Here is a 23843-nt window from a genome sequence, read left to right as displayed (position 1 = left end):
CTGATGTCTGCAGGGAGTAGGGCTGAATGGGCTGGGAATGTGGCCTTTTGTGATATTGAGGCTGGAGTTTTTGGGGAAATGTTGTTGTAGAGGCGAAGTCTGGCCAGCAAGAAGCGCTACAACGAGGCATCCTTTTGCTCTCCCGCTGGTCTCCGGCCTCTGGCAATTAACATCCAGCACATCTCTAGAGGATTTGGGGGTCTGAAATGGAGACGTGACTTGGAGGAGAAGTTCCCGCAGGAAATTGGTGCCCTGTGCCCGGCGCTGCTTTTCCTGCCTTTGGGATGTGCTGGGAACTCTTCCCTTCCTTCTTTCGCTGCCAATTTCGGGTTGGAATGAAACAGCAGCACGTCCCGAAGTGTCCGGAAGGCCGGGAGATTTCCCGAAGTCTGAAGAGGGTCGGGCAGCCTGGATTCCGCAAGTCCCGTTTTTGAGAAGCCGCCTGCCTGGCTTCTCTTCCCGGCTGGAGCCTTTGGAGCCCGCCGCCCGAGGCTCCTCTCCCCGGCTCTGCCACGCCGATCCCAGGTTGGAAGACGGAGGCGAGCGTCGGCGGCTCCCCGCCAGAGCGCCCAGCTCCTCGCTCCGGGGCTCAGCTGTTGGCCCGGGCCGGGAGGCGCTTCCAGCGGCCCGGGGGAGGAGGAGGCGGTCGCTGGCGCTTGGCCCGCCCCTCGCCCGCGTTAGATATCCCGCACCCCGCCGGCCGCCTCCTTCCTTCCTCCCTTCGCCGGCTGCCGAGGAGCTGCGCGGCCGCGGCTGGTGAGCGCTGGCGGGGGCGGGCGGGCTTGCGGGAGCCTTCCCTTTGGCGCGCCCCGTCCGGCGGGCGCCCGGTTGCAAGAGGAGCCCCGTGTTGCGTCAGCTCTGCCGGCGGAGGGTCAACAGGTGCAGCTTCGCCTGCCCGCGCGCCACCTGAGCGGCTCCCAGCGCCGCCCGGGGAGTCCCGCGGGCTCCGCGTCTTTCTCCGGCGGGAAGGATGGGCTTGGACTTGGTCCGTCCCGCCAAAGTTTGTGGTTCCCGCGTTGAGCCGCCCTGCGTGGGACGCGGGCGTGGAAGGAGAGGCGCGTCCCGTCCCGGGGCTCCCGCCTGCTCCTCCGGCCCTTCCAGCCTGCGAGGGAAGCCCCTGGGTGGGGAGGCGAGGGGGCAGTTCAGCTTCGCCGGCGGCCCTGCGCTGCTGCTTCCCGGCTGGGCTCCCCTCTGGCCGGCTCTGTCCCGGGGCTTCCGGGCGGGGAAACTCCGAGCCTTGTAGCGCCGAGCTGGGTCTCGCCAGAGCCCCGAGAAAGCCCCGCTGCGGGAATGGCTCGCTCTGCCGGGGGCTCTGGGGCCCGAGCCGTCCCCGGGAGGTTTCATCCCTTTCGTCCTTCCGAGCCTTTCCCGGCTGCTGCTGCTCCTCTGGGGTCGGGGCGGTGGACCGACTGCCTGAGAAAGGGGGGCCCGAAAGCAGCAGGAGAAGTTCCCCTCTGGGAATCCAAGCCTGCAGGTGGCAGATTCGGCTGCTGGGCGTCCCGTCTGCCTTTCCCTCCTGGGTATTTGGCCAAGGCAGCTTAGGGAACGAAAGGGGGAAAGGAGACCCTGTTAGGGGCAGAAGCCCCCTTGGGGCCAGGAACGGGGCTGGTGGGCTTTCCTGCCTTTCATCTCGGCTTCTGGTCTGGAAAAACTTGGACTTGGGAGGGCCTTCTGGGCACTGCTCCCCAGTTCAGAGCCCAGGGCCAAGAAGCGGCAGGGAATCGGGGCCCAGGCACGTTCACACAAATGCCCACTTCAGTCAGGCCAAGCCCTTCTAGCCTTGGGGCCTGGCCACAAACCACTCTGGAAACGGCATGTATGTTTCTGCCTGGCTGAATGCAAACAGGTGTGTTCCTGCACAGAATGTTAAAAATGCGTCATTTGCCAGGTGCCAATTGCTGGAGATGAAAAGGGAGCTGCAGGCAGGATGCTCCTTTGCAGGGAAGGGGGACCGGGAGGGATCAGATCTTCCTGGCGCTCTCTTTCAGAGGATCTCTTGGCGCAGCTGACTTTAAAGTCAGGCTCATTAGTGCTGCCTGGCAGGTTGGGCTTCACAGACCTGCGCCTGGGCTTGGGAAGGTCTCGGAGACGAGACAAGTGGGTCTCATCAAAGACTTCCAGGTTTCCTCATCCCTGGTGTTACCAGGCCATGCAGAGTGCAGGGGATTGCTGGGGGGAAAAAGTAGCCCAAAGGGAGTCGGTGCAGAGCCGGCCGTGTGCGGTTCAGTGATATGGCTCAGCTACAGACATGGTAACCAAAGAGAAGGGGCATTTATAGGGTAAAGCTTGCTGTGAGTGGGGGGGGGGGCTGCTTTGTTTTGTTCTGCAAGAACCCTGAACTATTCCAGCCTAGTCTTCTCCTTCCCCAGGTAGGATGTTGATTTATTTGCTGTTCCTGTCCCTGAATTCTGGCAGGCTGTGAAGGGCACCAGGACAGTTACATAAAACATGCCTGACTACCAGATCGCTACCATGGCACCAAGTGCAGGGAACCGGGGAAGCAGGATCTGCCTGGTTTCATATGTCATGTCATAGTTTGCTTGCCCATAGCTTGCTTGACAAACTAACATTGGCTGGTTTCTTACCCTGTGTCTGCCAAGCTATCAAAGCATGCCATTGCGGGCACCTGGTGAGAATCTGGTCAGGGGATCTCACCTCTGGAGCGTCACCTGTTGGCCCCACCTTGGGGTTATCCTTCTAGTCACTCTTTTCTTTGGGCTGCGCTGCCGGCAGCAGGGACGGGGATGCCTGGTGCCTTTCTTCCTGGGTGGATCTCCTGACCAGTCCCTGAAGAAGGCTCTAGACAAGCGTGCCAGGCTCAGGGGTTAATGGGCAACCCTTTACCTAATCATCGAGAGGGACCTAGTTGGGCAAACGTATGCACGGCCATTACGGGAGAGAGAGGAGGCTGGCTGGCCAGCCTCTGCCCCGGCTGGCTGATGCAAGCAATGATGCAGCTTCTACTCGCCATCTGTCTCTCTCGGACCTTTGGCCCCGCCAGTTCACGCTCGGTGGATGATGTCTCTTTGCAGCCTCTCCTTGCCAAGAAGCTACAGCTAAAGCAGCCGCCGGGTGACTCTTTTCTGCCAGAACCGGGAGGTCTAAATTGGCAGGGTGATGCCCCTGTCTGTCACAGGTGCATGGAGCGGTTTGTTTGCTTTTCCTCCCATTTCCAGCAAGCCCCACGGAGTGGAAGGCGGTTTTTCTCGGTGAGAAGGCCTGGGGAATATTTAGCAACCTTTTTGGAGAGGGCTGGAGGAGAGAAAGCCAGAGGCTTGAGAGAGAGGATTGGATTAGAGATGAAGGCTGTCCCATAGAGCCCCCCAACCTTATGGGCACCAAGGACTCGTTCCCTGGAGAAAGGTTTTTCCATGGACCGGAGGGGGCCTGGTTTCACGTGCTGCCTGCATCTCATGGATGGGGCTTCGCTTGTTTTTTTTTTGTTTTTTTAATTTGATTTATATGCCGCCCTTCTCCGGAGACTCAGGGCGGCTTACAATGCGTTAAGCAACAGCCTTCATCCTTTTTGTATATTTATACAAAGTCAGCTTATTGCCCCCACAATCTGGGTCCTCATTTCACCTACCTTAGAAAGGATGGAAGGCTGAGTCAACCTTGAGCCTTGGCGAGATTCGAACCTGCAGTAATTGCAGGCAGCTGGTCTTAATAACCAGCTTAATAACAGGGTGCCTTAGACCACTGTACTACCAAGGCTCTTTTGCACGCCCTGGTTGCTGGCATGCTGTGGACCAGTGCCGGGAGTTGGGGAGCCCTGTCATGGAGGAGAGAGCAGCTTTGCTTTTAGCTGCTTCAGAAGGGAAGAGGAAGAAGAGGCCTCGGCGTATAGGAGGGACGAGCGCAAGTTCTGTGGCTGCCACCTTCGAGCAGGGGCCGAATGGCCACTGACGGGAGGTCAGTGACGCAGTGGTATATTTCCTGCTTCAGGAAAGTTTTGGACTGCTCCCTGCGGCCCTATCAGACTTGGGCGATTGTCTGAGCCAGAGAGTGTGAATTGCGGCACCAGCTCCATTCAAAACAGTCACATTCCGGTGCTGCTTTTCCTCTTGCAGGTGCCTCCCCCCCTCCCTCTCCATTCCTCCAGAGGTGCGCATCATTTTCTAATAAGTTACGGCCGATGAGCAGGAAGGCGTAAAGAGCACCTCCCGTGTCCTCATTTCCCTGTTGGGACTCTTAATGGGTTGGCAGCTGGCAGAGCCCTTCCAGGCGTCTGCCAGGCTGGGCGAGAGTGGGGTTGTTTTCCTCTTTGCTAATTTAAGGAAGAGAAATTGAAAAAAACCAAAGCATCCTACAAAACAAAGCCCAGGCCAGGCTTCTGCGCTTGGAAATGTGTTAAGGCCCTGCACAAAGTGATTCCTCAGCATGCAGAAGCCCCTTTTGCCTTGATCTGCTTTTAGAAAACAAAAAAGGGGCTGAAGTGACTCGCCTGCCTCTTCCTGGCCTGGGGGAGGGGTAAGCGGGGGGGCTCTGAATGCAGCCCCTCCTGCCTTGCAGGGCCTTGAAAATCAGGAGTCTGGTCACCTTGACATCTTTTCTTCCTGGGCTGCCAGCCTCTATTTCCCCTTTTCTTCAGACTCCAAGCCTGGCCCGCGTCTGTCTTAATTTCTCCAGCTTCTTCCATCTGTTTTCCACATGCCAAGGTCACCTCACGGCTCCTGTGTGACTTTGCTGGGTGAGGATTCAGCGGGGGGCTCTCTGACTTACGGAAAGCCCCCGACTGAAGGCTGCTGCAAGGACCAGTGAGGAGCCAGAGGCAGCACGCCTGAAATGCTGGTTGCTGGGAGACGGTGGAGCAGAGGGCTTCCCAAATGTGCCAGTCGGGCGCCTGCGGACCCAGCCTTGGCACCGACAGTGGATCTGTGGCCTGACCCTGCAGAGTTCTCCAGGTGCCTGACTGTAGGCTCCTTGGATTTCTGAATGGGCAAAAGCTTTGCTTTAAGGGCTAGCTGGGCTTCTCTCCTCTTCTGGCTCAGTGAGATCCTAGCAATTAAAGCACAGGACGGGTTTTTCGGTTGGTGATCCCGGGGCAGGACGCTTGGCTCTCCGGCCACTGAGTGTGGCCAGATGCCTTCTTCAATGCATGTGAGGAAAAGACCTCCTGCTCTCGGAGAGGCCAGGAATTAACGTGTCTCGTGACGGCCAAGACCCAGGGCCGTTTCCTGAAACAACATCTGAATTTCCTGCATGTACAACTCGCCTGGGGTGGGCCTGGAAGGAGTCAGCCGCCCGGGTCCTTCTCTTCCAGGCGAAGGGTCAAGCGGCCCAGGACCCCTTCTCCGCCTTGAGGGCTGCTGGCACAGCCCAGAGGCTGCCTTTCTCGAGAGTGACGGGGCAGGTGCAGGGGAGGCAGCAATGGCCTGCTTCGGCCCCTCAGTCCCTGTCAGTGCCTGCTTGCTTTGGGCTCCCCCTTCCCTGCAGTAACCTTGGCTACGCTGCTGCTACATGGGCCATGGGGATGGCCTCCCTGCCCAGCTACGGCTGCAAACACTTGACCTTCTGCCTCCCTGTCAGCTATTAATAGGCTGAGGCTTCCAAGGCACAACGGCTTCCTGCTCAAATGGCAGACTGAGTTTGGGTCTCTTTTGAGTTGGTGGCACTTCATCAGGTGCTTTGCTAACTGGTGGTCAGGGAGGCGAGGCAGGTCTGGACCTTGGAGGGAGGAGGTGGGCAGCACTGTAAGGGTCGGACACCTTTCCATTGGGGGCTCCCCCCCCCAATTTGGCATAAGCACCAGGGGCAGCCCTGCCAGCAAGGCTCTTTGCTGCAAGGAGGGGGGCCACCCAGGATGCCAAGCAGGCAGGACCGGCACCCAGGAGGCTGCCCCCTTCTCGTCCCCTCTGGCCGATTGGCCCCCTGGCAGCTGTGCTGTCCTCCTTAGCGGGGAGCTGCGCTTTTGAAAGCTGCATTCCAAGGAAGCTTCTCCTTCAGCCAGAAGGGGCTTTGTGGAAATTCTCACGTCGTTCCTGGCCACTCATTGACAGAAGACCAATGTTGCAAGCAGCCCTGGCACCTGGGCACGTTTTTCATTTGCCAGCCCTTCTCCCATGCAGCTAGCTGAGCCAAGCCAGGCAGTTTGGCAGGGTCTCCTCGTCTGCCTGGGGTTTTCATTTGCACACAAAGGCTCTAGGGTGGCCGAGGCCTCCCACTTCAGGTGTCTGCTTCCATGCCAGACACCTTTTCAGCCCCCCCGCCCCCCCCAAAGTGGGCAACGGCAACAGGAGCAGAACCACCATGAAGCTGGCCGGCAACCCTTCCGAGGACACTAAGGCTGGCGCACCAGCAGGCTTTGATGCTTAGTTGTGCTCCATCACTCCTGACAGCAGTTTCGTGGCAGGATAAATGAACCGTCAGAGCTGGGCTTTTGCCCTGGCTGAAAAACAGCCTGGAAGTGCTGACTGGGAAAGGAAACAGATCAAAGCTTTGTCTGCTGAGTTTTTGTAAGGATTTTCTGGTGCACCGGAGTGTCTGATCCCAGAAGGTCATGCCAGGCTTGGCTGGACAGTTGGTGGGAATGCTTCCCCTCCCCTGCCCATAGCCCGGGGGGGGGGGCGCTGCGGGGACTTTTCTCCCTGCGCTTATGGGAACCTCTTCCCCAGGGAAGTTTGGGCACTTTGCCTTGTGGGAACTGTGGTCTGTGGCAGCTGGGGGCAAAAGCTCTGGAGTTTTGCTGGCACAGAGCGGAACCTGGCACTTTGTCCAGCCTCTCTCCTGGGAGATCTTTCAATTATCTTCCACTGGACTGGAGAACAGACTGCTGAGCACCTCCACTGGGGCGGCCTTGTTTTTCCTCTTAGAAGGTCCTTATAGCTTCCAAACTCTGAGATGTAAGGGGAAAAAAATCTGAGATCTCTCGGGAGTAAATCTGAGCCATGCAACCCTTGGAAACCCTGCAAACCCCCACCCATCTCCCCAGGGATCTTGATTAAGTCAACTGTCTCCTCTCTGGGGGTCCTAATGGGAAAGGCCGGCTGCGTATCAGGCCTGGGAAGAAGGGAGACAGGCTGACGGTGATGGGATGAGGGCCAGGGGGGAGATGCGTGCGATGGACACAAACAGAGTGAGACCTGCCCTTTGTTCTCGTTCTCCTTATGGGGCCAAGAAAGAAGAGGAAACTCACCAGGGATAAATTCAATTAGTTTAGGGCAGGCCCTGCAATATTTGATTTTGAAACAGATTTCTGCATCTTTGAATTGCTGCTGTTTTTCCGGATCTTGCTTATCTGATTTTTTTTTTTTTTTGGCTCACTAAAGAGATTCGACTTGGGTCTTCTTCCCTTCTGCTTGTACAAGTGTGGCCCTGATTTCTCAGCTCCTGAAGGACGCCTGGAATGGTCTCCCCACCCCCCCACCCCCAGCAGAGGAAAGAGATGGTCATTAATCTCCTCTGACCATCGGTCTGGAGAGGGGAAAGAGGCTGCTCCTCTGCTGCCTCTCCCTTTGGACAAAGCCATCCATCAGCTGATGGATGGGCCAGGCCGATGGCACCGCATTGATCGGAAGCACAGCAAAAGATGGAAAGCCACAGGAAAGCCTCCCTCCCTTTCCCCAACCTACTGCCCAAAACGGACCATCTGCGTATTTTAATAAAGATCCTATGTCTATGCCACATTAGGAAAGCAGAATTCCTGAGCGGGCCATGCTTGACATTCAAACCAAGATGCGCTTGGACACCCAGAGAGAGCTGTCACCTTCCGGAGAGGACAAACAGCTCCTGGACTGGTCCTGGGTTGTGGCTCTTCGCCTCTGTCTAACCCTGGATGCAAAAGCCACCCTCTTCTTTCTTAGTGCCCCTCCCCCCTCTTTCCTGCGCAGGTGTAAGTGCCATGCCGAGCCGTGTTTTTTTTCTTTTTTAAAAAAAACTCTGATTAATGATTAAAGTGCAAGCCAGATTTGCAAATCGGGCTAAGTTATAAATCGTGGTTTACAAAGCATTGTGTTTGAGTTCCCAGAATTTACGAAGCCAAAATCACGCCAGATCCAGTATGTGGTGTGTTGAATGGCAGAAGCCACCGACTTGCTGGCAAGAGTGGGAAGGATGAAAACGAGGGGTGGGGAGGGGGAAAGAGACTCTTTCTGCATAATTCCACCATGAAATAAAGCCTTATCTTGTCATGCGAATCACATGCTGGGTCTGATGATGGGCTTGAGGGTCTCGTCCAGCTTGGCTTAGCTAAAGTTTGTTCTGTGGTCTGTTAAGTTAGCTTCAGTTGGTTAATAACTGAAGGTGCCTCCCTGACATTTATTCCAATGAGCAGCTTGTGTAAACACAATTAATCCAAGTAGTCGACCGAGGGCTGTTTTTCTTTGCTAACTTCTGCAGAGGTCTGTGATGCACAAAGGTGTAATGTGTAACCACAGCTGGCTACCTCTGTCGCTTTGGCTGGAGTGTTTTTCCTAAGATGGCAGTCTTGTTCCCAGCTCTCTCTGGGCTTTCCAAAACGTAGCCTTAAACCCAGGTTCTCAAATAGATGGACAGGGCAGCCGGGCACCTTGGATCTCCGCTTCTCTAAAAACATCATTTCCAGAGTAATCTTTGGAGCCTGGACTGTACTTTCTCAGCATTATGCCCTGAGTGTGGTTCCGGTAGAATCCACTTGGAGATTTTGCAAGAAAACTTTTCAGCCAATCAGGACATGTCCACAAACAGCTGGCCCTGAAAGAAGGAAGGGAAGCTCAGCTGGGGTAACTCCTCCGGGCAGCAGCCAGGCACCCCCAAGGCTGTGTAAGGTCTTCTGTCTTGAGCTCCCTGTGACTGCAGGCCTTCCTCCCCACTGCTGGCTGACAAGCTCTACTGTTTTCTCTGCTAGGTCCTTTCGGGAGACGGGACGTGGCACCACCATTTGCCAGGATGCTGAAGAGAACCTTGACCAACTTTGGCAAGAAGCTGATCCGGCAGCGGACCGTGGACCTGGGCTCGCAGGAAACTCAGCTGGCCCGCTGCCTCTCCACTGTAGACCTGATTGCTCTAGGCGTAGGCAGCACCCTTGGGGCAGGGGTCTATGTCTTGTCTGGAGAGGTGGCCAAGGATCAGGCTGGCCCATCTATTGTGCTCTGTTTCTTCGTTGCGGCCGTCTCATCTGTTTTGGCTGGCCTGTGCTATGCAGAGTTTGGTGCCCGTGTGCCCAAGGCTGGTTCTGCCTACCTCTACAGTTATGTCACCGTTGGGGAAATTTGGGCCTTCACTACAGGGTGGAATCTCATTCTCTCCTACATGATAGGTACATAGCCTTTCGCTCGGAGCAACGTCTGCTGAATGAGGATGTGAGAATGTCTTAAGGTGGAATACGGAAAGCCCAACCATGGTTTGCTTGCAGCATGAAATCAGGGTTCCCATTGGCTAAGCCATCCCTGACTTGTGATGGGTCCTTCTATGGGATTTTTCCTCAGATAGTCCAGCAAATACGCCAACACATCAATTTATCAAAGTTGCAGGACAAGCTTGCTTAGAAATGATCTGCATTACTTCCTTGACTCCCCCAAATTGAGTCTCTTCCCAACTATTATGAGGAGGGATTTGATGAGAGCCAAGAGAAGGATTCTCATCTGTAGAAACCAGATTAAATAACGGGCATTTAGTGCACTTGCATACCATTCCTGACAAGCTTTACAGTTGCCTTTCAGCTCTCCAGATGTGCTGGGTTGGAGGGGACCAGAGCAAGAATAGCAGAAGCTGTTCAAGAACAGAATTCTTTCCTTTGTCCATCGAGCTTCACTCAGTGGGTTTGAGTTGGGGATTGAAATGACCCATTTTCTGAGTTTGCACAGCAAGTGAACCAGAAACCGAGGGGTCCTTGGTGCTCTCTAAGCTTGGTGGTTTTCTTGCAGATGTCTCATTACCCAAACCAGGGAACCTCATCAAGCGCTAGGCAGAAACTGACCCATTGGGCCGAGTTTACATGACATGCTAAGTCACTAACCAAAGTAGGGAGCTGGTTTGCTGAGCTGGCTAAGCATGTTCCCAGGTATGCTGGCCATGCACTGAGCATGTAAGCATGGAGTGCTGTGTGTACGGCTGCTGCCGGATTGGGAAGGAGGTGGGATCTCTCCAACCTTAAGGGCCCGGGGTGTGTGTGTGTGTCTTTTGAGCCCTTCCACCATCCGCTGCTTCCGAGAAGGGACAAAAATCCCCTCCAGCCCTGCCTGGGAGACTTGCTTGAACTCACATAGATGCCCTTTTGCACCCTCAGGGACAGCAAGTGTGGCTCGGGCCTGGAGCTCCACTTTTGACCACATCATTGGGGGCCACATCTCCACTTTCTTCCGGAATCACACAGCTTTGCACCTGGAGAATGTGCTGGCCGAGTATCCCGACTTCTTCGCCCTCTTCTTGGTGCTGCTGCTCACAGGTGAGGCATCATCACCTGCCTCTCCAACCGCGGGGCTCAGGTAGGCAGGGGCTTCCCCTCAGCCAGTGGGAGGCATTCCAGGGCAGAGTCGGCCTGTTTGTTTAAGAAGGTAATGCCAAACATTTCTGCTATGAAGCCTCTCAAGACGCTGTACAAACTTATTGAATCTTAAGAAAACAGAAATGTATAAAACATAAATGCCACAGCAATGCTGATAGCAAGAAGTGCCTGGGATCCCAATGGAGTTTCATAAAATGTATGCCTGGCATGGAGGTTGTTTTCCTTCCCTTTTCATAACTCTGTTGCAGAGTTTGATATAAGATGGGCAGCTGTGTAAACGTTTTAAACAAGCAAAGCAGGACGATGGGAGATTCACAGTAGGAAGGAGAAAATTTGCTTCCTGCATTGATCTTCCACTGCGGAGATTCTCGACTTTGGCAGGTGGCAGATGGGGGGGACTTCAACTTGCCAAGGTTCAGCAACACTGACCTCCTGCCTTGGCTGCCCCCAGAGGAGCCCATTAATGATCAGCCAGTTGACAAGGGATGGACGTGAGTCATGAGGCTGATAGCAGGGCCGGCATTCCTTAGAAATCAGGAGGAGCTGGGTCTTGGTCTCCACAAGGTTGGCTGATTGGCTGTGCCAGAGCAGAGCACCAAACTGGACCGTGTCTCGAAATTGGCAAGCTTTCGGCTGCTGTGCTGTGCCTGCCACCTTGCAGATTTTGACACCACCTGGCCTTGCAAAGATGCGGCTGGACGGACGTTGGATCCGATTCCATGAGGCTCTTGGGTGCTTAGGATGGAATTGCTGCTAACACTCAGGCAGGGGTGAAATCTACTTACCTTCCTTAACGGGTCGGAAGTGCACCGCCTGGGTGTCATTACAGGAAGTAATGACACCCGGGTGGCGATTGCTACCGGATCGCCAAACTGCAGGGAAAAAATTGCTACTGGATTGGGCGATCCGGGAGCATTTCACCCCTGCACTCAGGCCAAGAGAATGTGTTGATGTTGGTCATTAACAATAGCCAGGAAGGTGCCAAGTTGCAGCTTGGGTACAGCTGCAGAAAAGGCCCACGTTCCCCATCGCTTGACTTCCAAAGCACAATAGAACCGGCAGAATAGAATTGCATGAAGCGACCAGTGCCAGGATGGCACAGAAGCAGACTTTTAACTCTTGACCTGCCTGGCCCGTCTCTGCCCTCCGGAGGTAAAGCTTACACCCGGAGACCTTCCCCTGAGGAGCAACAACAGGCTCGGTCTCTTTTCTTTGGCTTCCAGGCCTGCTGTCGTTCGGAGTGAGCGAATCTGCCCTGGTGAATAAAATCTTCACGGCCATCAACTTGCTGGTGCTCAGCTTTGTCATCGTTGCGGGTTTTGTGAAAGGAGACGTCAAGAACTGGAACCTGTCCAAGGAGGATTATCAGAACCTCTCGCAAAACCTCTTGGAGTCTGGACACAAGTACGGGCCCCCTCCCCAGTCGTGGCTCCCTCTTAGCTTTCCCAGAAGAGGGGAGGGGGGTGGAGTTTGGCACCCCCCTATTCGCCTTGCTCCAGGGTAGCATCTACTGCTACAGGTGGTTTTTTTGGGTGTGTGTGTGTGGATGGATCTGCGGTAATGGCTGGAGGGAAAGCAGCAGCAAGTTGGGGAGAGCCCTGGAGCAGTGGTGAAATGTAAAATTTGTTCCTACGGGTTCTGTGGGTGTAGGGGAGGGGGGTAATGTGACTGGGTGGGCATGGCCAACTTTTTTTTTTTTTTTACGTTTAAAAGCCTCTGACATCCCAGCTGAGCTGCGTGATCATCAGAGGGTTTTTTTTTACTTTTAAAAGCATTTTTTCGGCCGAAGAGGTTGTAAAAAAAATGCTTTTAAAACTAAAAAAAAAAAGCCTCTGATGATCGCGCAGCTCAGCTGGGCATGGTGGTGGTGGGGATGGCGCAGGGATTTTTGCTACTGGTTCTCCGAACCACCACCCACCATCACTACCGGATTGGGTGATCCGGTCTGAACTGGGAGCATTTCACCCCTGCCCTGGAGGCAAGATGGGGGACCCCAGGCCAGCTGGAGACTGGTGCCCCTCTTCGAAGGGCTGCCCCTCAAGGAGACCGCTTTCCTCACCTGCCCGCCTGTCTCCTCCAACAGGGACCACTTTGGCAATGGAGGGTTTGTCCCCTTTGGCTTTGAGGGAATCCTCTCGGGGGCTGCCACCTGTTTCTACGCCTTTGTTGGATTCGACTGCATCGCCACCACAGGTAAAGTAGCGTTTTGGAGGCGGTGGAAGGGCTAGTGGGAAGGGAACACTGTTCCTCAGTGCTTGTTGTGACCAAAGCCCAAGTAGTTATTACCAGACACAATCGATCCTAAAGAAACATATTTTATCAGAACAGCTGAGAATTACTTCATTCTCAGTTTAGTCCAAATTAATTCCAAAACAAATTCTTCATAAACAGTCCTTCGGCCTTATCACCAACCTTTGTCTACTTTGGCACCCTGCCAAAGGCTTTTCTTGGCAAAACTCCAGAAACAAGAGACGATGACAAGAAACAAATGTAGCAACGTTGCTTTCCCACAAAGAGCCCAAGAGCCATTGCTGCTCTTTTAAGGCTTCTCGAAGGGGCCAATCATCTCCTGGCCTTACTCCGGAGTTGTCCGTTTTGCTTTAGCTACTCTTGCCTTCTGGCAGCCCTGCGCATGCATGCACTTGCTGGGAAGGTGCAGTGTGAAAGTTGTCTTCGAACTCTTGGAGGAGAAGCTTCAAGAGGGCAGAAGACGGGCATTCTCGTTTGTTTCAGAGGGCAATTCTAGAACCGGAGCTCCCTAGAAACAAATTTGGATTATTCTTAACAACTGAAGTTGTTTGGGGAGCCTGGCGAGTAGTGGAAGACTTTTAAAGAGCCATCGGTCCAGGGTGCTCTGCAGCCCGTCTATTCTGCTGTGCAGAAAGGTTCGGAGCATTCTCAGATTCATGTCAGGGATACCGCACGCTCACCAGGTGTGCGGGAACTAAACGCATCAGCCCTGAGGCTCAGATTCCCGGTTCTACCATGCCATCTCTAAGAAAGAGGCGCATACTTTGGGCAGCACGTTATGGCCAATGGTGGCCAGTACTGTGCTTCCTCGGCTACTTCACACTTCACAAGGCAGAGTTCATGTTTGTGAGAATGGTGTTGGCCTGCCAAATCAGTGAGCATGGGCAGGAGGTCCTTTAACCTTAGCCGACGTTGGGTATAGCAGACGAAGGAGGATTTTGCTGGGATCTCACCTGTGTCATTCTGCACCTGTTCTTCCGCAGGTGAGGAAGCACGGAACCCTCAGCGGTCAATCCCCATCAGCATCATCATCTCCCTCCTCATCTGCTTTGTGGCCTATTTTGGCGTTTCGGCTTCCTTGACCTTGATGGTCCCCTATTTCCTGGTGGATAAAGAGAGCCCGCTGCCCGATGCCTTCAAGGCCGTGGGCTGGGAGCCCGCCCGCTACGTGGTGGCCATCGGCTCCCTCTGTGCCCTCTCCACAAGGTAAGAGAAAGGAAGGGAGGTTGCTCAGTTCAGCCAGAATTCCTCATCTCTTGGTTGGCATGATTTATAGCTGTCTCACCGAGATGACTGACAGGTGACTTGCTTATTAATTCTTGAGCTCAAAACAATGCTTTTAAAGCACTGAAACCAGGGGTGAAATCCAGCAGGTTCTGACAGGTTCTGGAGAATCAGTAGTGGAAATTTTGAGCAGTTTGGAGAACCAGCAAATACCACCTCTGGCTGGCCCCAGCGTGGGGAGGGAATGGAGATTTTGCAGTATCCTTCCCCTGCCATGCCCACCAAGCTAAACCACATCCACCAAGCCATGCCCACAGAACTGATAGTAAAACAAAATGGATTTCACCACTGACTGAAACCCAATCAACCTGGGTTTTAAACAGGCCATTTTTGAAGGAAAGGGTAGGAGAATATGATGGCAGTTAGAGGTTTGAGGGGAAAAAAACGGCAGGATCCTGTGGTTTGAAAGAGAGTTAACCTTCTAGTGCAGAAGATGAACGTATGTCAGGACATCACAGAGAAATTCCTCTTCCCAAAAGTTGCTGCTTAAACCATGAAAAGCAGAAGATCAGGAAGGGCCTTAATGAGATATTGGCCAATGAGCAAGCAGTTTTGGAACAGAGGCAATCCCTTGGTTCATTGAGAGGCCTGAGCCCCCATCCTAAACAGGGCCCAGAAGCCAAGTGGAGAAACACCAGAGGCCCATGGCCATCAGTGGCTTCTGCTCTTTCTCTGCCATGCAGTTTGCTTGGCTCCATGTTCCCCATGCCGCGAGTGATCTATGCTATGGCTGAAGACGGACTGCTCTTCCGGTTCCTCTTCCGGGTTCACAGCCGGACCAAGACTCCCTTGGTGGCCACTGTCGTCTCAGGCATCATTGCAGGTATCTGTCCATTAATGGCTCTGCCCCCCCGCCCCCGCTTTATCTGTGATCCAGACAGAGATTTTTACAGCCTCTCTTCTCTTACAGCTCTGATGGCGTTTCTCTTTGAGCTGAAGGACCTGGTTAACCTGATGTCTATTGGCACGCTCCTGGCGTACTCTCTGGTGGCTATTTGTGTGCTCATCCTCAGGTGGGGGCCTCTTTGGGTGCTGATCCCTCGGCAGCTTAGATGGTTGGGCAGGCAAGCTGGCTTTGAGGGTGATGGATATTGTAGTGCACAACTGGAGAAGCTACAGTTGAGAAGGTTGAGAAACAAGACCTGGCCACTGGGCCTTTGTTCTCACAGGACTTGTTGTTTGCAGAAAGACTAATCAGGAATTCCTGTTTTTGCCACTCTTGCTTTCCTGATAGATACCAGCCTGAGCTATTGAGGTTCTCCAAAGATCTGGAAATGCTCGAGATAAATGGAAGTGAAGAAGAAAAGATGACCATTAATTCCACGGTCGGTGACAACCAGAATGCATTCAAAGAGAAGTTCACCTGCAGGAGTCTTTTCTTCCCCTCTGAGGACATCCCAACCCATGTGTCAGGGCGCATCGTCTACATCAGCACCACGGTCGTTGGTAAGGATTCCTGGGGAGAGGGAGAAATTGGGCACCCTTGCTGACCTGCAGTTGAGGACCCCAGTGGCTGAGACTAGGGGGCCTCCAGAGACGACCGGAGGGAGCAACTGGCCGGGCTCGGCTCCTTTGCAGGAGACCAAGAGAAGAGCAGGAAGAGGCCAGAATCATGTTCCAGGATTCCGGGATTGGGATTTTACAGACGAGTGGCTTCTCAAGCGTGGGAATGGAAAAGGTCTAACTTGCCTAACCCTTCCTTCCTTTTGGTCTCATTTCCTTGCAGCCGTCACGATCACTGCCCTGTGTGGCATCCTGGCCCATAAGCGGGCAGCCCTCCAGGTGGGCAGTGTCGGCTGGGTCATTGCCTGTGTCATTCTCCTGGGCATTTTGCTCGCTGGCACCGTCATCATCTGGAGGCAGCCAGAAAGCAAGACACGCCTCACTTTCAAAGTAAGACTCTGGCCAGCTCTTCCTCAGGGGCCCCGTGTGGGATGGAGAGGAGGGGCCTGAATCCGGAGCCTTGCTCTTGACAAAGGAGCAGGAGAGCTGGACGGTTGTTCCCTCAATGGCACTTTGCCAGGGAGGTTATCTCCTGCCTTCAAGCCAAGTTTCCATCCTGGCCGGCCCGCTCCCTCCCTTGGCCTCTCCCAACTGGCCTCCTCTTCCTTTCCAGGTGCCTGGCCTGCCATTGCTCCCCCTCTTCAGCATCCTGGTGAACATCTATCTCATGATGCAGCTCGATGCAGGAACCTGGGCCCGCTTTGCTGTCTGGATGGCCATCGGTAAGGAGCTTGCTGCCCTATTGCGAGGGCTGCCTGGCGCAGAATTTTTCCCGCGTGGTGACCCCGATCGGGGCCGCTGGGCCTGCTCTTACACTGTGGAACTTTGTCTCTTTCTCAGGCTTTGCCATCTATTTTGGTTATGGGCTCCAGCATAGCGAAGAAGGGCAGGGGCCCCAGCAGTCCCAGTCTGCCACCAATAAAGGCCTGCCTTCGGCCAATTCTGAGCTGAGCCAAGAGATCGCCATCTGAGAGAGGCGGCTGCTTCTGTCCTCCTCCCACTGCCATCGCCACCCCTGAGTTCTTGTTCGCCTCCTGCCCCACCCTTCAAGAAGGAAGCCGTGGCACGTGGGACCTTCACTGGTACATTGGACTCAACCTGTGGCAGCAGCTTCATTTCGCAGAGGAGGTGAATAAAGCAAGCTGGGACAAAATTTAGGCAGCAGCCTTTTCTCCCAGGTGGGATGGGGAGGGGAGAGCGACCTTCAGACGAGAAGCTGCCACACATGGTTTATTTATTTACCCGGCTTTACTGGCTAGATTGCCTCCCTCAGACCTAGTATGTATGTAAAAGTGTCAAATGTGAAGAGTCCCCAAATGATCTCCAGGACTGTCAGTCTAGTTTTAACTATTGTTTGTATGTCATTTTTTTTCAGAGATGTTAGGTGTTTTTTTAATATCGGTACAACTCCATGCTCTTAGCTTTTTTTTTTTTAAAGTTGGACTCATCTGACCCCCCGTCAGATGCCTTTTCTCAGATGCCCTTGGTCATGGGTCTCCAGCAGAAGCAATCTGGCGGCCTCCAGAAATTTAGACAGCCTGGGAGTTGTAGCAGTGCAGTATTAGGCTGGGACATAATTGCTTAAATAAGCATGGTGGTTTGGAGCTCTGCCGTTCTTCTTGCCCAACATTGTTAAATAGGTTCCTGGGGTTTCTCAAATAAAATAAAAACGGATTATTTCTACCAATGGGATACAAAACTGGCTTACCCAACATGCTGACATATATGGATTTGACATCCTGAACACATTCAGCCCATAAGTTTATTCGCGAGAGCAGGCTGCAATGCCTTGAATGAATCGGCCGAGTGTGAAGTGGGGCGAGAGGATCAACAGCTGAGTAAAGTCATAGTAAAATAAGTCAGTTTGTTAACATGAAACTAAGCCTGGAGATAATCACCACCACATCAGCCTTAGGGGCTCCCCCATGCTGGGAGGTGAGGATGCAAGAGAAGGGGAGGGAAGCTGGGCACTGACCTCGTAGTCAGTAGCTGCCAACAGGAGAGCCCTTGACCCTCGGTGCTGCCACCTTCTGGACCAGAGGCCAGGGCTGAAGAGGGAGGCCGAGCGAGCGAGCGCATAAGGGCCTGCTGTGTCTGGTTGCTTAGAACGAAGCCAGCAGCAGACCACAGCTGGCAAAAGCTCAAAGCAAAGTGAGGTCATTGCCAGACTTCATCTGTTGCAAAGATGGCAAAGCCAATAAACCCTCACTGGCTCCAAAACAGGGTGGAGATTTTTTTCCTCCTAATAAAAGCAGCCAAATCTATTGTCCAGCTAGTGATTTCCTGTTTTGGCCCATCCTGAAACTGGCAAGGAAACCAGTCCCTAACTTGGAAGGCACTAGGTTGGCAAAAACAGGATTGGGGTCTCTTGTTTTCTCCAACTGTTAAGGGAAGAAGTGGGATGCTTTCTATCACGATGCAAATTATTTACCTTGGACTGGGAAAATAATTCTGAGAATTCCCCAGAAAGCTGGATAGTGACGTTGGTTGTATGTACGCAGATACGCTCCAGTTACATCAGAAGGCCAGGCTTTCTAACAACTGCACCAGGGCCAAGTTCTATGATGCCAAAGCCATTTCAAACTTCACGCAGCTCTGTTCCAAGTCTTATGATTAATTTCCCCAACATTTCCAAAAGCAAATTGTGAATGTGCAGGGCCAACACTGAATTTGTTGTTGTGTTTTGGAAGTTAGCTCTGTACGCACACTTTTGACGTTTCCTCTTTCGGAAGGAGATTTGGTACCATCTCAGTTCAGGGTTTGTAACTCAGTGGCAGAATCTTCATGGGCAGAAGGTCCCAGATCTTCAGAAAAGGCTGGGAGCACCGTGTCTGGAACCCAACCTGAGATAAATGGGCCAATTCAGCAAAGGCAGCTTCTCGTGTTCCTAACTTTACCTTACTCTGCAGCCTCGCTCAGGGCAAGAGGGAGAGATTTCCACTTTTTTTAACAGACCTTTGTTGTCTTGTTTGAACATCTACGGTACATGTGCACAAAAGTTCTTCAACATGAATATAATACGCAGCATCGTAATGCATTTGTTGGACCAAATAAAATGTTGTGCTATTATTCGGTGTCCTCTGTGGTTTGTAGTATGAAGCAGGGGTGAAATCTACTTTTCCTTACCGGTTCGGAAGTGCACGCGCCACGCACGCGTCAGATGCACGCGCAGACCCTCTGCGCAAAACCTTTCTGCCCATGCACAGAGGGTAAAAAACACTTTACTTCCTGGATAAGACCAGGAAGTAATGACACCCGGGCGGGTGGGCGGAGCCTTGCGCCACCATCGCTACCGGTTCTCCGAACCACCTGCCACAATCGCTACCGGATCGCCTGATCCGGTCCGAACTGGGAGCATTTCACCCCTGGAATGAAGACGAGAATACATGCAGCCATTTCAATTGTCTGAGTGATGTTCTAGAGCCATGGAGAGGAAGGAAACCTGGCTAGGGCAGAGAACGAGATCCATTAATTTCCCTAGAAATGCCACACTCTCGAGTTTAGATGAGGTGAAGTAGGGTCACCCTACAGATTTCAGCACAAAAGAGGAAAAACCAGCCCTGCCAAAGATAATAAAGATACCAGGAACCCGACGGGGTGATGCAGTTGGGGAACAGGAAAGGCAGATGGGTTACGTAAGGTGAGCAGAGGCAAAGTGACAAGCTTGCATTCGAGATCTCCGCAGCTTGCAGGCAAGACGGACTTACACAGAGGCAGCCAGGGAGGAGGCTGGGAGCCGCCCCGCTGAGGAAAGGGCCATACTCTGCCTAGAGGGCCAGGCCAGAGGTTCCCAGTTTTGTCCGACTGCCATCTGTGCCAGAGGGGAAGGCTTACCAAATGCCAGATTCCAATAAACTCTTGCAAGCAATTTGATTTAGGCTTGAGCGGCTGGCCAGCTTCCAGCCACTTGGTTCTGACAGACACAGGAAGCCAAAGCCAGATAGCTGGCCGCTGGCTTTCCTACCAGACCCCACTACAACCAGCCAGGAAGACAAGTTTAATCGAATGTCAAAGAGACAAATGCTTAGGCTAGCTATGCCAAGGATGATGGAAGAGAAGGTAAAGCCATTAACTATATCAATGTTTCTTTTAATAGATGTTTATCATATACTCTCAAGCAGCCCTTTTCAGAACATGGGCTCTTTTTAAAATCATCATCATCATCATCATCATCATCATCATCATCATCATCATCAAATGAAGACACATGTAAATACCATACAACCATTCAAAAATATCTAGAAATCTTTTTCTTTTCCACAAAATCCATGCCTGGATTCTTCTCATTAGTTTCCACAGTTCCAACAAGTATTAACCACATTCAGGACATAGAATAAACAGGGCCAGATGTTTTCTAACCTCATAATGACTGAAGAAGTGAATAATTAATGAAGAGATGAGTCTCTCACTCAACTTTTCTCACACCAACCCAGCAATCCTTTTCCAGGCCTTTGAAATCTTCATACCCCGACCTCCCTGGGTGGGTGGTTAGGACAACTTCTCTGGAATTTAATAGGCACTTTTCAAACTCACATACCAAACAGAATTCTTCACCCTTTCAAACGTGACACTTTCCTCATCTTTCTGCTACTGTGCAGAGGGAAGGGGGGAGAAGGTTGAAACGGAATCCAGTGCAGAATAAATGCAACTTTTTAATTATATAGCTTTTTGCCTAAATTAAGGTTTGGCTGTGAGTGGAAATCTGGGCCTTTTACGCAACTTCACAGCCATTCAGTGGGGATCAGAGAGCAAGAATCACCACCCTTGAAACCTCATGACTAGCGGATAAAGAGCCAGGCAGATGGCCAAAACGTCGTGTGGATCACTGCTGCCCTGAAGTGGTCACGTGTGCAGATTTGCAAGGAATCCATGACTACCTGGATTGTGAAAAACGCTCTAATCTACCAGTTTCCTTGCCTGTCGTCTTCCATCAAAGGGCACCATTTTCCCAACTGACAAAGCATCCCAATATAAAAATGGTATTTTAATTACAAACTGGAATAGTTCTTTTTCCAGCAATCTGCCTTTATGACCACATCTATACAGAGGAAGCTAGCAAGAAGTGTGTTGTTGCACAGGAAGAGCTCCTCCCCACATTGATAGCAGAGAAGTCGGTTTATAATTCCAAGTACAAATTTATTGCAAAACCAGATTTCACGGCACTGTTCAGTCTTGTTAAAACTGCGCAGAGAATCTTATTTTACCAGGAACACCGCAGCTCAGTATGACAGATTTATTTTGATAAATATAGAATTATTGGAAACAATTTTGGAAATCATTAATCCAACCCCTTATCCAGTATCTCTACATCATTTTTCCATGGCCTGGCTCCTTCATAGAATGCCACACCAGGGAACAGTGTTGATACCAAACTTAAATTTATACATTTTTCTGCAGGCTTCAGTAGGATAAATAATTCCTACTGCTCTTTATACTCTAGCTCTTATTAGAATTACTCCACTGATACTAGGATGTCTGTTCGGTTTCTAGTATTGACATACTATTATACAACATTCCATAAAACACAATAGAACAAGAACTGTAAGATATATAACTCTAATGAACAGTTTGGGCATTAATATGATACATTAGTTCAGCTACCTTATTATTGCAAAATTTAACATTTAATTTTCAAACCATAGTATTTAATCTCATGTCATAGAAAAATCTTATTCTACCCACTTAATGGCCAGTCCTGGAAACGCTGAGACTCAGCCTTCAAATAAGAGATTTTGCTACTCTCTTCTATTCTCATGGAAAAATACCAGTAGCAAATCTTATTTCCCACTTGCTTCTGACTGGAATGCAAAATCAGGAATTTAAAATTGTTCTGTAATCCACTAGGTAGAGTATTTTATTACCCAACAATGGACTTCCAATAAATAGAAATCCATATAATTATAAGGATACTTGTTCAGAAAATTGATGAACCGGAGAAGTTAATCTTTTAAAATGGTAATTCCATTTCCCTCTCATTCACCGTCTGAGCCAAAGGCAAGGAAAGAGATTTTCCAGCTCTGTTCCCACGCAGATTAGATCTACACAACCGGGGTTCTTGCTGGGATAGATACTATCCGCCTTTGAATCAAACCTCTGCTTTTCAGATCCTACTACATGGAGATACTCCCTGTTCTTCTAACTTGGACAGGAGATTCTTTGGAACCTTACTTCCCTCTGCTGGTGATTAGCCACCCTTGCATCAGGAAACAGGTGGGGCATGGACTGGCAGGGAGGATTGCTTCTGAGCTGATGGGACAACAATTCTGTTATATATTTTTGAGATTCTGCCTTGGCTATATTGCTGCCTCCAGCTGTTGAAACACAAGCAGAAATAGAGGACCAGCATAAACTTGAGCCCTAAGGCTGCATGGCTTGGCAAAACAGAGCTCGGAATCCCACACAAGTTTGTGAGTCAAAAAGGCTGCCCACCTTTCACTTTCCAGGAAACGCAGCTGTGTTTCCGGTAGTTCCCCTATTATCTGAATTCAATTCTTCCCCCTATGCATCCTACCCCTAAATAATCCAAATATGGCTGGCCTCCGACTTAGATCTAGTTTGTAAATGTACAATGCTGACAACTCCAGTAGATAAAAACACTGCAAAATTATGTCAACAAGCAACCTATCTTGATTCATATGTTTCTAGGGTTGAATAAGTGTTTCCAGATGCTTATTTAGCAGAAATTGATAATTCAATTGGTCCTTGGTACTCCACAACTTTGTAAAGTTTTTCCATGTTTTTGTTGACTTACATATCCTTGCTAAATGTAGTTACTATAAGAATAAACTGCTGCCACCAAATCAAAATTGTTCCTATGTTCAAGATGGTTTGTTAAAATGTAAGGAGTCAGAATAGACCCAGCTACTCCTGCTGTCACTGCAGCAGAGTTGAAGATCAGGCATCCATGCAGCATCCGAATCCAGGCACTGCCTCTGTAATGATCAGCTACGAAACGGCATTCGGCAGATTTTATTTATTTCCCAACGTTCCCAGCAGACAAGGTACAAGGTCAAAGCAAAAGAACTTTTGCAAGAGTTTCAAAACTGAAATAATCAATGATTATTGATCCACAAGTCATGATGGCAATTTATTGTTAAAAAGGCCATGAAACCGAAGGCCAACGGGCACCGATTGAGAGCCCTCCTTTCTCTTGGGAGCCCGAGGCAGCACTCCTCCCCTGCACAGCCACCACCTTGCGAGGTGTGATACTACCATGAGTAAGTACAGGCAGTCCTCATTACATTCATTTAGCGACTTACGTTCATTTAGTGACCATTCGAAGTTACAACGGCAGCGGGAAATGGGGCCGATGACCATTTTTCAGTTACCACCTTTGCAGTGTCCCCCATGATCAGGTAGTCAACATTCGGATGCCTGGCCACCGACTCACATTTATGACCGTTGCAATGTCGCGGGGAAGCCAGGTTCATTGAACAACACCCAACTTATTAACTGCAGTGATTCACTTAACAACCGAGGCAAGAAAGGTCATAAAACAGGGCAAAACCCAACACTTTTCTCAGTTAGCAACATAAATCTTGGGCTCAATTGTGGTCGTAAGTCGAGGACTGCCTACCATTTATTCGCCTTTATTGCAGCCGCTTCCTCCAGGGATGCCAAATGGAGAGCGGGACAGTTACGAGCAGGCGGCTCCTCCCGGGCCTCGCCGCAGCGGCTGCTTGAACGTCCGTCCTCCCGCCGGGGCCGAAACCTCACGTGGGAATCCGCTCCCCCGCCCCCCCCCACACACACCTGCGCCCTTCTCTTCCGGCCACCGAGCTGAAGGGCCAGCTGGGCAGCCGGGCGCGCGCCCGCGACGCCACGTTCGCATTCCGCGCCAGCCTTTTCATTGGTCCTCCAATGAAACCCTCCACCAATCCGACGAAGACCTCATCCCATCGGCGCCGAGGAGCCTTCTTAACCACGTGCAGCGAGGCGCCCAATCGGAATTGAGCGAGGGGGGCCGCCACTCCCCCCCCCTCTTTTTCTCTCGTTTCCGACGCCCAGCGCGCTCCGGGCGGGGTGGATGGTTGGTTGCGAGGCCGGGTTTGGAGCGTACCATTATTTTACCCTGCAGGGGGGAGGTTACCTGTGTCCCCCTGGCGGATCTTGGCTCCCTCCACGAGCGCCCATTGATCCCTTCGGACGGTCCCGGCAGGAGCGGAGGTGGGGGTGGTTGGGGGGGGCGAGGGAGACCCTCACTGGGAGCCCCACTCGCCCGTCTTTCCCGGGTTGCTGCAATTGCCGGCCAGCCGGGCTGATGGTGCCCCTTGGACCTCCGGGCAAAGCCAAGCGCGACCCACTGGCAGAGGGGCATCAGCCGAGCAGCAGCGCTCGCCTTTCACGGCCTCCGGCAGGCTCCGTTATTCCCTCCCCAGGGCAA

General features: G+C 52.0%; 2 protein-coding genes across 3 annotated transcripts in view; one reads left to right on the top strand and one right to left on the bottom strand.

The window, feature by feature from the left end:
• TEX11 (testis expressed 11) overlaps positions 1-23343 on the bottom strand; it is a 46164-nt gene extending 22821 nt beyond the window's left edge. Inside the window, exon 1 of one of the 2 annotated variants that reach the window (XM_034441720.3) lies at positions 23037-23343. Coding sequence is in view for 1 of the 2 variants with exons in the window: in XM_087877623.1 (XP_087733749.1) it covers positions 23037-23039 (3 nt within the window). In the remaining variant the exon portion in view is untranslated. The remainder of the gene's footprint in view (positions 1-23036) is intronic. The other variant, XM_087877623.1, reaches the window with a different exon arrangement.
• SLC7A3 (solute carrier family 7 member 3) lies at positions 319-18529 on the top strand. Its single transcript, XM_034441734.3, has 12 exons — positions 319-756; positions 8825-9235; positions 10205-10363; positions 11647-11827; positions 12507-12616; positions 13657-13879; positions 14641-14780; positions 14868-14970; positions 15192-15403; positions 15684-15850; positions 16074-16182; positions 16301-18529. Exons 2-12 carry the CDS (start codon positions 8866-8868, stop codon positions 16429-16431), a joined length of 1905 nt encoding a protein of 634 aa, XP_034297625.2. The 5' UTR covers positions 319-756; positions 8825-8865; the 3' UTR covers positions 16432-18529.
• Positions 23344-23843: the final 500 nt, after the last annotated feature.

Source organism: Pantherophis guttatus, chromosome 12 (assembly GCF_059756535.1).
Source record: "Pantherophis guttatus breed Tessera chromosome 12, ASM5975653v1, whole genome shotgun sequence".
NCBI lineage: Eukaryota > Metazoa > Chordata > Lepidosauria > Squamata > Colubridae > Pantherophis > Pantherophis guttatus.
This window is presented reverse-complemented; position numbering and strand designations above follow the sequence as displayed.

Bases quoted from the DNA above. Each gene is read 5' to 3' on its own strand.
- SLC7A3 (XM_034441734.3), top strand. From the start codon at position 8,866: ATGCTGAAGAGAACCTTGACCAACTTTGGCAAGAAGCTGATCCGGCAG. The intron at 10,364-11,646 runs GTGAGGCATCAT...TTTGGCTTCCAG, and splicing joins CTTGGTGCTGCTGCTCACAG to GCCTGCTGTCGTTCGGAGTG. The intron at 11,828-12,506 runs GTACGGGCCCCC...CTCCTCCAACAG, and splicing joins CTCTTGGAGTCTGGACACAA to GGACCACTTTGGCAATGGAG.